Here is a 14,561-nt window from a genome sequence, read left to right as displayed (position 1 = left end):
CAAACGTACAAAATCAGCAGGGGATCAAATACTTTTTTCCCTCACTGTATGTGTTCAAATAGTTGTAGTCACCTCCAAAGTAACTGTTTGTTCCCCCAGAAAAAATCTCTCTCTCTCTCTCACACACACTCTCTTTCTCCCTCAAACTCTCTCTCTCTCTCTCTCTCTCTCTCTCACACAGTCTCTCTCTCTCACACCCTCTTCACCTCTTTAAATCAGCAGCATGACGTACTGACAGATGTGCACAATCTATTTCCATGTCAGCAACTGTGGAAACATGTAGCTAGTGCTACAGTAATGAAAAGAGTATACAGTGCCTTCAGTAAGTATTCATACCCCTTGATTTATTGCACATTTTGTTGTGTTACAGCCAGAATTCAAAATTGATTACATTTTTTTTTTTATCTCACCCATCTACACACAATACCCCATAATGACAAAGTGAAAACATGTTTTTAGAAATTGTAGCTAATTTATTTAAAATGGAATACAGAAATATCTCATTCGCATAAGTATTCACACCCCTAAGTCAATACATCGTATAAGCACCTTTGGCGGCGATTACAGCTATCAGTCTTTCTGGGTAAGTCTCTAAGAGCTTTGCACACCTGGATTGTACAATATTTGAATATTATTCTTTAAAATATTATTCAAGCTCTGTCAAGTTGGTTGTTGATCATTGCTAGACAGCTATTTTCAAGTCTTTCTATAGATTTTCAAGGCAATTTAAGTTAAAACTGTAAGGCCACTCAGGAATATTCAATGTCGTCTTGGTAAGCAACTCCAGTGTATATTTGGCCTTGTGTTTTAGGTGATTGTCCTGCTGAAAAGTGAGTTTGTCTCCCAGTGTCTGTTGGAAAGCAGACTGAACCAGGTTTTCCTCCAGGATTTTGCCTGTGCTTAGCTCTATTTCATTTAATTTCATCCAAAAATCCCTCTAGTCCTTGCCAATGACAAGCATACCGATAACATGATGCAGCCACCAACATGCTTGAAAATATGAAGAGTGGTACTCAGTGATGTGTTGTGTTGGATTTGCCCCAAACATTACGCTTCTTATTCAGGACATAAAGTTAATTTCTTTGCCACATTTTTTGCAGTTTTACTTTAGTGCCTTAATGCAAACAGGATGCATGTTGTGGAGTAACTACAATGTTGTTGATCCATCGGTTTTCTCCTATCACAGCCATTAAACTCTGTAATTTCTTGGCTGATTTCTTTTGAGTTTCCCGTGATGTCAAGCAAAGAGGCACTGTGTTCGAAGGTAGACCTTGAAATAAATCCACAGGTACACCTTCCAATTGACTCAAATGATGCCTATTAGCCTATCAGAAGTTTTCTAAAGCCATGACATCATTTTCTGGAATGTTCCAAGCTGTTTAAAGGCACAGTCAACTTAGTTTCAGATTGTACCTCCCCTGTTTCACTCTGTTTCGAAACGTTTTCTCCCCCTTTCATACCTGCTGAACACAACCCAGGAATTGTGAGCAAAATCGATGCGCAAATTATTACATCCGTGCCTTAATGAGACTGAACTGACCGACCGTGTGCAGACAGCTGATGATCGAGCACGGGTTTGAACCCACGGCGTTGTGGTGAAATTGAAAGTAGACGGATGATAAAACATCATTGTGGAGGATGATTTCTCTAGCTTCCTCTCTGGCTAGATTTATTTATTTATTTAATCTAAGGGAAAACCTTTGATCTCCCCCAGCGCTACAGCCTAAATAAATCTAAATCATACTTAATTCATTTTCATATCCTCTTCATCGGCCACAACGTGTAGAACTAACCCCACAGTGAGGACAGCGAGAGGGAGAAAGAGGGAGTCGGTTGGAATGATATTGTGACATATGATATTATATAATAATATTGTGACATGATATTATAATGATATTGTGACATATGATATTATAATAATATTGTGACATGATATTATAATGATATTGTGACATATGATATTATAATAATATTGTGACATGATATTATAATGATATTGTGACATATTATATTATAATGATATTGTGACATATGATATTATAATAATATTGTGACATGATATTCTAATGATATTGTGACATATGATATTATAATGATATTGTGACATATTATATTATAATGATATTGTGACATATGATATTATAATAATATTGTGACATGATATTCTAATGATATTGTGACATATGATATTATAATAATATTGTGACATGATATTATAATGATATTGTGACATATGCTTTTTACCATAGAGGACAAACAGAGAGAGGGTTGTTGTAATGGCCAAGCAGACACACACATGGATGCTCACACACACACACGCACGCACACACACACGCGCGCACACACACACACACGCGCACACACACCCTGCCAGATGTTGTCCTTCTGGTTGAGCTGGTGCTATTTGCCCTCCACAGGTGTTCAGTGTTTGCCGGTGGAATTGGTGTATAGATTACAGAATTTTCCCAAGTAATCACAGGGGATAATGTTCAAACTAAACATACCCATCACTGTTGACTGAAATCACAGGGGATAATGTCCAAACTAAACCTACCCAAAACTGTTGACTGAAATCACAGGGGATAATGTCCAAACTAAACAGACCCATCACTGCCCACATGCTACATAATTATTAATATTAAGACATAAGCAGCTCCAGGTACAGCCAACCTATCTGTTGAGTAAATATGTCTCACATTAATTACACCCTGTCTTTAAGAGACAACCAGAGCTCAGGTATATTTTCCTCAGCTCACTCCCACTTATGGTTGAACTGTGGAGAAATCTGCAGAGAAGCAGCCCAGTAGACATACAGTAAGTACCCTAACATCAACGACAGGAACATCAATCTCTTAGGTATACCGTTTTACTATGACATAGCAGAAAGTGTCTTCCCCTTTTATAGGTTATTATTTAAAGTTCAAAAGATTTCTAGTAATACCAATTAATTAAATATACCTCTCGATTACGAAGATGCTATACATAGTACATGATCATGCATCACACACAGTGTGTGGTCTTAGGGTCATAGGTCATTACACACCGAGTTTGTAGGAAGTTGCACATTTAGATGAAAACAATGACCAACTATTCTCGTCGCTTCTGTTTTTGAAATATCTGTATTTATATCTATGAACGTTCTGCCTTCAGACGATTCTCCAGTGGAGAATATAGCGTGCTGAGAAACCTTGGGCTGTCGGTTACCCCCTGATCCATGATTTATATTAAGATAAAGGTTCAGCTGAAGAGAAGGTAAACAAGACAAAATTAGCTTGTTAAAAAGCAAACAACATGCGTCGTCTGAGCATGCCGAGTCACTCAATGGAAACCACAGAGTTGTCGTTGAGGGCTCCGACTCTTTTTTAAGAACACTTCCAGACGCCCCCAGTCTTCCAGACTTCCTGCACAGTCTGTTTTCTGAATGTTTTCTTAAAGGGGTAGTTCACCACAATTACAACATTAAAATATTGGTTTCCTTACCCTGTAAGCAGTCTATGTACAAGGTAATATAGCAACCCATGCTTTGTCTTTGTTTGCGTGGCCACTGTCTCCAAATGCTAACTTTTTAGCATTTTTGTTCAAGTCTCTAAACTTGTCTGACATTGATTGTGTAGCTCCAAAAAAAAGTTATTTTAAGACATGTTGGTGTGTGGTGAAATCAGTTAATGGAAATTGATGTTGCGGGACAGGACATGCAACTGTCTCAGTGAAAACATTTTGTTTTCCTGCATCCCCTCCTTCTGCCCAAGAAAGCAAAGGTAACTGAACTAAATGACTATTACATTTAGCAGATGCTCTTATCCAGAGCGACTTACAGGAGCAATCAAGATTTCCTCATTACTTTTGATTTTTTTCGACTTTGTGTGTGTGAGTGCCATTGACGGTATTAACTGTAAAATACCATATTTGGAGGAGGATTTGTTTTTTGGGGGGAAGTATTACATTTGACAGATGTTGGAATCTGTCTCTTGAGTCTTGCTCAAGGGCACATCGACAGACTTTTCACCTAGTCAGCTCGGGGATTAGAACCAGCAACCTTTCAGTTACTGGCACAACGCTCTTAACCACTAAGCTACCTGCCGGGACAATCACCCCGTAGCACTCACCTCTGTCCTCATGAAGTGCTTTGAGAGACGAGTCAAGGATCATATCCCCTCTACCTTACCTGTCACCCTAGACCCACTTCAATTTGCTTACCGCTCCAATAGATCCACAGACGATGCAATCGCCATCACACTGCACACTGCCCTATCCCATCTGGACAAGAGGAATACCTATGTAGGAATGCTGTTCATTGACTATAGCTCAGCATTCAACACCATAGTACCCTCCAAGCTCATCATTAAGTTCGAGGCCCTGGGTCTGAACCCCGTCCTGTGCAACTGGGTCCTGGTCGGAAACAACATCTCCACTTCGCTGATCCTCAACACTGGGGCCCCTCAAGGGTGCGTGCTAAGCCCCCTCCTGTACTCCCTGTTCACCCATGAATTCCATTCCTTACTTAGATTTGTGTGAAATTGTTAGATATTACTTGTTAGATATTACTGCACTGTCGGAGTTAGAAGCACAAGCATTTCGCTACACCCGCAATAACACCCGCTAAACACGTGTATGTGACCAATAACATTTGATTTGATTTACTTTACCCCTACCAGATACATGCTTGTAGACCAGGGCATTTGGTTGTGCTTATCCTTGACCACTCGTTTCTCTCTTGTTTATTTTTTCAGTTGACCCACTACAAGTGGGAAAGGGCATAGTTCTGATCACAGTGACGGACATCAATGACAACGCGCCTGCCTTCGCCATCGAGTATGAGACCTACCTTTGTGAGAGTGCCAGAGCTGGACAGGTATGTCAACATCTTATGATGCATCCAAAAGCTCCTATTGGTATTGGAAGACTGAGGGCATTATATACATATATATATATATATATATATATATATATATATATATATTATGCCATGTACATTTTATAATGGGATAAACACAGTTAAACATTCTGATGCAGAGTTCAAAGGTGACATAATTTTGGGAAAACAATTATATTGGGTATCATTGTCGCAATTAAAACAACAAATGAATAATTAGCAGTGTTGGGGAGTAGTGAACTACATGTACTTCAACTACAGTGGCTTGTGAAAGTTTTCACCTGGGCTTTGACTAGGCCATTCCAAGACATTGAAATGTTTCCCCTTGAACCACTCGAGTGTTGCTTTAGCACTATCCTCAGGGTCATTGTCCTGCTGGAAGGTGAACCTCCGTCCCAGTCTCAAATCTCTGGAAGACTGAAACAGGTTTCCCTCAAGAATATCCCTGTATTTAACGCCATCCATCATTCCTTCAATTCTGACCAGTTTCCCAGTCCCTGCTGATGGTGTTCTCGGGGTGATGAGAGGTGTTGGGTTTGCGCCAGACATAGCGTTTTCCTTGATGGCCAACAAGCTCCATTTTAGTCTCATCTGACCAGAGTACCTTCTTCCATATGTTTGGGGAGTCTCCCACATGCCTTTTGGCGAACACCAAATGTGTTTGCTTATTTTCTGGCCACTCTTCCGTAAAGCCCAGCTTAAAGTGGTCCTATGGACAGATACTCAAATCTCATCTGTGTATCTTTGCAGCTCCTTCAGGGTTATCTTTGGTCTCTTTGTTGCCTCTCTGATTAATGCCCTCCTTGCCTGGCCAATTAGTTTTGATGGGCGGCCCTCTCTTGGCAGGTTTGTTGTGGTGCCATATTCTTTCAATTTTTTAATAATGGATTTAATGGTGCTCCGTGGGATGTTCAAAGTTTATGATATTTTTTTTATAACCCTACCCTGATCTGTACTTCTCCACAACTTTGTCCCTGACCTGTTTGGAGAGCTCCTTGGTCTTCATGGTGCCACTTGCTTAGTGGTGTTGCAGACTCTGGGGCCTTTCAGAACAGGTGTGTATATATACTGAGATCATGTGACACTTAGATTGCACACAGGTGGACTTTATTTAACTAATTATGTGACTTCTGAAGGTAATTGGTTGCACCAGATCTTACTTAGGGGCTTCATAGCAAAAGGGGGTAAATACATATGCACGCACCACTTTTCCGTTATTTATTTTGTATAATTTTTTTTTTTTAAACAACTTTTTTTTTTAATTTCACTTCACCAATTTGGACTATTTTGTGTACATTAAATCCAATTAAAAAATCCATTTAAATTAGAGGTTGTAATGCAACAAAATAGGAAAAACACCAAGGGGGATGAATTCTTTTGCAAGGCACTGTAGTAATTGAACTACATTTTGCAGTAGCTTGGTGGTAGTTGAACTAAATTCAAATCTTGGTAGTGTTTTCTGTAGTTAATCACTTTGTTTGCCATGTAGCAGTGTAGATAACTACTGGAACTACACACTACTTTTAGGTGGGCATTATTTTCCTTTATCTTCCGGCTTCAGACCTGCCTAATTATCACTTGAAACATCGTTTTTGTGTTTAGTAGGCTAAATTACACATTCTGCTAACATATGACCCTAAAGTGGTCTGTTCTTGCAATTTGTAGTCAATGACATTTCAGATTTACATATGATAATTTTTCACGAAGTAGATAGTGTATCATTAAGTAGTATGGATGTAGTGAACTACTTTTTCCAAAGTAACTTTAGTTAAGTAAATTATATTTTCTAAAGGGTAGCTTTAGAAAAGCTAAACTTCTTCCGGTGTGAAGTAATTGGTAGCTTTGGTAAACTATATTTTCAGAGTAGCTTCCCCAACACTGATAATTAGGCATATCAATAATTTGGCAAAATTTGGAGGCGGAAAACGATTATCTGCGCCACAATTGTCTCATAGACATTTGTATAACACAGCAGCGGTCAGGTGAAGGTAGTTAGAGGCTTCACGTGGATCTCCATAGCAGGTGCCTAATCAGGGGATCAAAGCTTTGTGCTGCCATGTGGAAAAGGGTTTTGTAGGGGGATGCAAAACAGGACTGTGGGGGGATTGTGGCATGAAATTGGTTTGTCTGAAAACGTGGCGTGGCGTCAAGTACTCGGTGTCAGCTCGCCACGGCAGCCAACCAGCCAAGCTGAGACCACACGTTTACTTATGCATCCATTCACACTCTCCGTGGAGTGGGAGCACAGCTGTGGTGTGTGTGTGTGTGTGTGTGTGTGTGTGTGTGTGTGTGTGTGTGTGTGACATTACACCTTTTGAGTTGTGAAAATGGCATCATTAAGTCCTCACAAAACAAAAACTATAGCAGTGAATTTGTCACACCACATTGACATACCCCATACCCAAGAATCTCTTCAAGCAGCCATTGAAATACAACAGCATCACACATCACTGCCCGCCATAATTACAATAGGAGATGATAGCCATTTTAAATATGTGGTGCTCTCTTAATGAGTACAATTAAGCCCACTCAGGTTAACAGGGATACATGATGATAGACCTGTGTGTCCTTTGGTGACCTTTGACTTTATAAGATTGTCTTTTATGTAATGACTCAGTTGAAGGCCCTCATGCGTTTCCAATGAGGCGATTATACACATGAATGGACTCTTCTCTTCCTCATGTCCCACTGCCTGTAGAGACACAGATGGGATGGCCGAGAAAATAATATCTCCTTTATGATAACTATATATTATATAGTTATTGATATATATATTATATAGAATTATAAAGACCTATGTCCAATATGTATATACAGTGGGGAGAACAAGTATTTGATACACTGCCGATTTTGCAGGTTTTCCTACTTACAAAGCATGTAGAGGTCTGTAATTTTTATCATAGGTACACTTCAACTGTGAGAGATGGAATCTAAAACAAAAATCCAGAAATTCACATTGTATGATTTTTAAGTAATTAATTTGCATTTTATTGCATGAAATAAGTATTTGATACATCAGAAAAGCAGAACTTAATATTTGGTACAGAAACCTTTGTTTGCAATTACAGAGATCATACGTTTCATGTAGGTCTTGACCAGGTTTGCACACACTGAAGCAGGAATTTTGGCCCACTCCTCCATACAGACCTTCTCCAGATCCTTCAGGTTTCGGGGCTGTCGCTGGGCAATACGGACTTTCAGCCCCCTCCAAAGATTTTCTATTGGGTTCAGGTCTGGAGACTGGCTAGGCCACTCCAGGACCTTGAGATGCTTCTTACGGAGCCATGCTGGAAGACAAAGCCACGACCCATCTTCAATGCTCTTACTGAGGGAAGGAGGTTGTTGGCCAAGATCTCGTGATACATGGCCCCATCCATCCTCCCCTCAATACGGTGCAGTCGTCCTGTCCCCTTTGCAGAAAAGCATCCCCAAAGAATGATGTTTCCACCTCCATGCTTCATGGTTGGGATGGTGTTCTTGGGGTTGTACTCATCCTTCTTCTTCCTCCAAACACGGCAAGTGGAGTTTAGACCAAAAAGCTCTATTTTTGTCTCATCAGACCACATGACCTTCTCCCATTCCTCCTCTGGATCATCCAGATGGTCATTGGCAAACTTCAGACGGGCCTGGACATGCGCTGGCTTGAGCAGGGGGACCTTGCGTGCGCTGCAGGATTTTAATCCATGATGGCGTAGTGTGTTACTAATGGTTTTCTTTGAGACTGTGGTCCCAGCTCTCTTCAGGTCATTGACCAGGTCCTGCCGTGTAGTTCTGGGCTGATCCCTCACCTTCCTCATGATCATTGATGCCCCACGAGGTGAGATCTTGCATGGAGCCCCAGACCGAGGGTGATTGACCGTCATCTTGAACTTCTTCCATTTTCTAATTATTGCGCCAACAGTTGTTGCCTTCTCACCAAGCTGCTTGCCTATTGTCCTGTAGCCCATCCCAGCCTTGTGCAGGTCTACAATTTTATCCCTGATGTTCTTACACAGCTCTCTGGTCTTGGCCATTGTGGAGAGGTTGGAGTCTGTTTGATTGAGTGTGTGGACAGGTGTCTTTTATACAGGTAACGAGTTCAAACAGGTGCAGTTAATACAGGTAATGAGTGGAGAACAGGAGGGCTTTTTAAAGAAAAATGAACAGGTCTGTGAGAGCCGGAATTCTTACTGGTTGGTAGGTGATCAAATACTTATGTCATGCAATAAAATGCAAATTAATTACTTAAAAATCATAGTGTGATTTTCTGGTTTTTGTTTTAGATTCCGTCTCTCACAGTTGAAGTGTACCTATGATAAAAATTGCAGACCTCTACATGCTTTGTAAGTAGGAAAACCTGCAAAATTGGCAGTGTATCAAATACTTGTTCTCCCCACTGTATATATGCATGTTACACTCATTAAAATGTTTGTCTTAATTAATCTTACATGCCCCACTACGTGTAGAGACACAGATGGTAAGACAGAGAAGATTATATATCCTTTATGATAACTCTATTATACACTGTAGTTAGTGGTATTCAATCTCATATGGAATAACTATATTATATAGTTAATGGTATTCAATCTAAATGGAATAACTATATATTATATAGTTAATGGTATTCAATCTCATATGGAATAACTATATATTATATAGTTAGAGATTTCTTTTTACTAAGCCAGAGTTATGTGAACTCATGTACACCATTTGTATTTCTCTCTCTTTGAAGGAAGTTGAAGGTAGTTTCTGTAACGATTGCTAACTAGCATTAGCGCAATGACTGGAAGTTTATGGATTTCCAATAATTGCACTAACGATAGTTGTCCAAATGCTCAAACTATCTCTTTAAATGTTAGACTGATTTGAGCTACAAAAATTTTCACAACAATGCATTCGGAAAGTATTCAGACCCCTTGACTTTGTCCACATTCTGTTACGTTACAGCCGTATTCTAAAATATATTAAAGATATTTTTTCCCTCATCAATCTACACACAATACCCCATAATGACAAAGTGAAAACAGGTTTTTAGACATTTTTGCAAATGTATTACAAATAAAAACCAGAAATACCTTATCTACATAAGTATTCAGACCCTTTGCTATGAGACTCGAAATTGAGATCAGGTGCATCCTGTTTCCATTGATCATCCTTGAGATGTTTCTACAACTTGAAGTCCACCTGGGGTAAATGCAATTGATTGGACATGATTTGGAAAGGCACACACCTATCTATATAAAGTCCCACAGATGACAGTGCATGTCAGAGCAAAAACCAAGAGCTCCGAGACAGGATTGTGTCGAGGCACAGATCTGGGGAAGGGTACCAAAACATTTCTGCAGCACTGAAGGTCCCCAAGTGGCCTCCAACATTCTTAAATCGAAGAAGTTTGGAACCACCAAGACTTCTCCAGAGCGCTCAGGACCTCAGACTGGGGCAAAGGTTCACCTTCCAACAGGACAATGACCCTAAGCACACAGTCAAGACAACGCAGGAGTGGCTTCGGGAAATAGCTGTAAAGCAACGCTCCCCATCCAACCTGAAAGAGCTTGAGAGGATCTGCAGAGAAGAATGGGAGAAGCTTCCCAAATACAGATGTGCCAAGCTTTTAGTGTCATACCCAAGAAGACTTGAGGCTGTAATCGCTGCCAAAGGTGCTTCAACATTGAACTGAGTAAAGGGTCTGAGTACTTACAGTGAGGGAAATAAGTATTTGATCCCCTGCTGATTTTGTACGATTTTCCACTGACAAAGACATGATCAGTCTGTAATTTTAATGGTAGGTTTATTTGAACAGTGAGAGACAGAATAACAACAAAAAAATCCAGAAAAACGCATGTCAAAAATGTTATGAATTGATTTGCATTTTAATGGGGGAAATAAGTATTTGACCCCTCTGCAAAACATGATTTAGTACTTGGTGGCAAAACCCTTGTTGGCAATCACAGAGGTCAGACATTTCTTGTAGTTGGCCACCAGATTTGCACACATCTCAGGAGGGATTTTGTTCCACTCCTCTTTGCAGATCTTCTCCAAGTCATTAAGGTTTCGAGGCTGACGTTTGGCAACTCAAACCTTCAGGTCCCTCCACAGATTTTCTATGGGATTAAGGTCTGGAGACTGGCTAGGCCACTCCAGGACCTTAATGTGTTCTTCTTGAGCCACTCCTTTGTTGCCCTGGCCGTGTGTTATGGGTCATTGTCATGCTGGAATACCCATCCACAACCCATTTTCAATGCCCTGGCTGAGGGAAGAAGGTTCTCACCCAAGATTTGACGGTACATGGCCCTGTCCATCGTTCCTTTGATGCGGTGAAGTTGTCCTGTCCCCTTAGCAGAAAAACACCCCCAAAGCATAATGTTTCCACCTCCATGTTTGACGGTGGGGATGGTGTTCTTGGGGTCATAGGCAGCATTCCTCCTCCTCCAAACACGGCGAGTTGAGTTGATGCCAAAGTGCTCGATTTCGGTCTCATCTGACCACAACACTTTCACCCAGTTCTCCTCTGAATCATTCAAACTTCAGACAGCCCTGTATATGTGCTTTCTTGAGCAGAGAGACCTCACCGTTCTCATGATCATTGCAATTCCACGAGATGAGATCTTGCATGGAGCCCCAGGCCGAGGGAGATTTGTGTTTCTTCCATTTGTTGTCACCTTCTCACCAAGCTGCTTGGCGATGGTCTTGTAGCCCATTCCAGCCTTGTGTAGGTCTACAATCTTGTCCCTGACATCCTTGGAGAGCTCTTTGGTCTTGGCCATGGTGGAGAGTTTGGAATCTGATTGATTGATTGCTTCTGTGGACAGGTGTCTTTTATACAGGTAACAAGCTGAGATTAGGAGCACTCCCTTTAAGAGTGTGCTCCTAATCTCATTTCGTTATCTGTATAAAAGACACCTGGGAGCCAGAAATCTTTCTGATTGAGAGGGGCTCAAATACTTATTTCCCTCATTAAAATGCAAATCAATTTATAACATTTTTGACATTGCGTTTTTCTGGATTTTTTTTGTTATTCCGTCTCTCACTGTTCAAATAAACCTACCATTAAAATGATAGACTGATCATTTCTTTGTCAGTGAGTAGACATCCAAAATCAGCAGGGGATCAAATACTTTTTTCCTCATTGTATGTAAATGTGATATTTCAGTTTTCTTTTTTTCTTTTGTGTGCAAAAATGTCTAAAAACCTGTTTTTGCTTTGTAATCATGGGTTATCGTGTGTAGATTGATTATTGAAAAAACAATTTAATCAATTTTAGAATAAGGCTGTAATGTAACAAAATATGGAAAAAGTCAAGGGGTCTGAATACTTTCCGAATGCACTGAATACTGTAGAGGACCTGAATATTACTCTGTCCTTCGATATGTTTGTGCTGTATAGCCAGCTACTGTGGTAATTATAAAACATGAAGCTGTCATGTCAAACTTGGAGTTGATATGCCAAACCTGGAGTTGACATGCCAAACCTGGAGTTGACATGCCAAACCTGGAGTTGACATGCCAAACCTGGAGTTGACATGCCAAACCTGGAGTTGACATGCCAAACCTGGAGTTGACATGCCAAACCTGGAGTTGACATGCCAAACCTGGAGTTGACATGCCAAACTTGGAGTTGACATGCCAAACTTGGAGTTGACATGCCAAACTTGGAGTTGACATGCCAAACTTGGAGTTGACATGCCAAACCTGGAGTTGACATGCCAAACCTGGAGTTGACATGCCAAACTTGGAGTTGACATGCCAAACCTGGAGTTGACATGCCAAACTTGGAGTTGACATGCCAAACCTATAGTTGACATGCCAAACTTGGAGTTGACATGCCAAACCTGGAGTTGACATGCCAAACTTGGAGTTGACATGCCAAACTTGGAGTTGACATGCCAAACTTGGAGTTGATATGCCAAACCTGGAGTTGACATGCCAAACTTGGAGTTGACATAGCATGACAACAAATATATGAGTTGGCTATAGAGTAAAAACAGATCTGAAACCAGCCTTCCTGTATACCATCTAGAGGTATTACACATTCTGGGGAGCGTTGGGGCCGAGAACACATTTTAGTAACTGTCATCATGCATTATGAAATGTAAACTCCGGTATATTGTGAAAATCATTATCATCCCGAGGCTGAGCCACATAAACAATCAAAAGGAGTCCCTGTTTGCAGCCCTGAGATACACTGAGCAAGACAACATCAAAAACCCTAGCCTACATACATACACACTGACCTTCTCCCAAATGAATAAGTAGATTTCTGTACTACTTTGAAAATAAACTTCAGGACAATTATGATTTTGATGGTGTTCGGATCTCAATAGACCTTCATCAGATAAGGAGTAGCAAAGAATATCAAAACTGTAACTTGTGCATATGACATAAATTGCAAGTAAACATTTGGTTTTGCATTGGCAAGATGTATGTTCACCATGGTTACTCAAATGAAATCAAATTTGATTGGTCACATACACATAGTAGCAGGTGTTATTGCGGGTGTAGCGAAATGCTTGCGTTCCTAGCTCCAACAGTGCAGTAGTATCTAACAATTCACAACAACACACACATATCAAAGTAAAAGAACGGAATTAAGAAATAAATCAATATTAGTACGAGCAATGTCAGATTGGCATTGACTAAAATAAGGTACAATAGAATACAGTATATACAGTTGAAGTTGGAAGTTTACATACACTTAGGTTGGAGTCATTAAAACTGGTTTTTCAACCACTCCACAAATTTCTTGTTAACAAACTATAGTTTTGGCAAGTCGGTTAGGACATCTACTTTGTGCATGACACAAGTAATTTTTCCAACAATTGTTTACAAACAGATTATTTCACTTATAATTCACTCTATCACATTTCCAGTGGGTCAGAAGTTTACATACACTAAGTTGACTGTGCCTTTAAACAGCTTGGAAAATTCCAGAAAATCATGTCATGGCTTTAGAAGCTTCTGATAGGCTAATTGACATAATTTGAGTCAATTGGAAATGTACCTGTGGATGTATTTCAAGGCCTACCTTCAAACTCAGTGCCTCTTTGCTTGACCTCATGGGAAAATCAAAACAAATCAGCCAAGACCTCAGAAAAAAAAATGGTAGACCTCCACAATTCTGGTTCATCCTTGGGAGCAATTTCCCAAACGCCTGAAGGTACCACATTCATCTGTACAAACAATAGTACGCAAGTATAAACACCATGGGACCACACAGCCGTCATAACGCTCAGGAAGGAGACGCGTTCTGTCTCCTAGAGATGAACATACTTTGGTGCGGAAAGTGCAAATCAATCCCAGAACAGCAGCAAAGGACCTTGTGAAGATGCTGGAGGAATCGGGTACAAAAGTATCTATATCCACAGTAAAATGAGTCCTATATCGACATAACCTGAAAGGCTGCTCAGCAAGGCAGAAGCCACTGCTCCAAAACCGCCATAACAAAGCCAGACTATGGTTTGCAATTGCACATTGGGACAAAGATTGTGCTTTTTGGAGAAATGTCCTCTGGTCTGATGAAACAAAAATAGAACTGTTTAGCTATAATGACAATCGTTATGTTTGGAGGAAAAAGGGGGACGCTTGCAAGCCGTAGAACACCATCCCAACTGTGAAGCACGGGGGTGGCAGCATCATGCTGTGGGGGTGCTTTGCTGCAGGAGGGACTGGTGCACTTCACAAAATAAATGGCATCATGAGGAAGGAAAATGATG

General features: G+C 40.5%; 1 protein-coding gene across 1 annotated transcript in view; it reads left to right on the top strand.

The window, feature by feature from the left end:
• The window catches only part of LOC121580581 (cadherin-7-like), a 144,012-nt gene that overhangs the window by 82,382 nt on the left and 47,069 nt on the right, over positions 1–14,561 (top strand). Inside the window, exon 9 of the mRNA XM_041895537.2 lies at positions 4,731–4,852. Coding sequence (XP_041751471.1) covers positions 4,731–4,852 — 122 coding nt within the window. The remainder of the gene's footprint in view (positions 1–4,730; positions 4,853–14,561) is intronic.

This window comes from Coregonus clupeaformis, chromosome 14 (genome assembly GCF_020615455.1).
Source record: "Coregonus clupeaformis isolate EN_2021a chromosome 14, ASM2061545v1, whole genome shotgun sequence".
NCBI lineage: Eukaryota > Metazoa > Chordata > Actinopteri > Salmoniformes > Salmonidae > Coregonus > Coregonus clupeaformis.
This window is presented reverse-complemented; position numbering and strand designations above follow the sequence as displayed.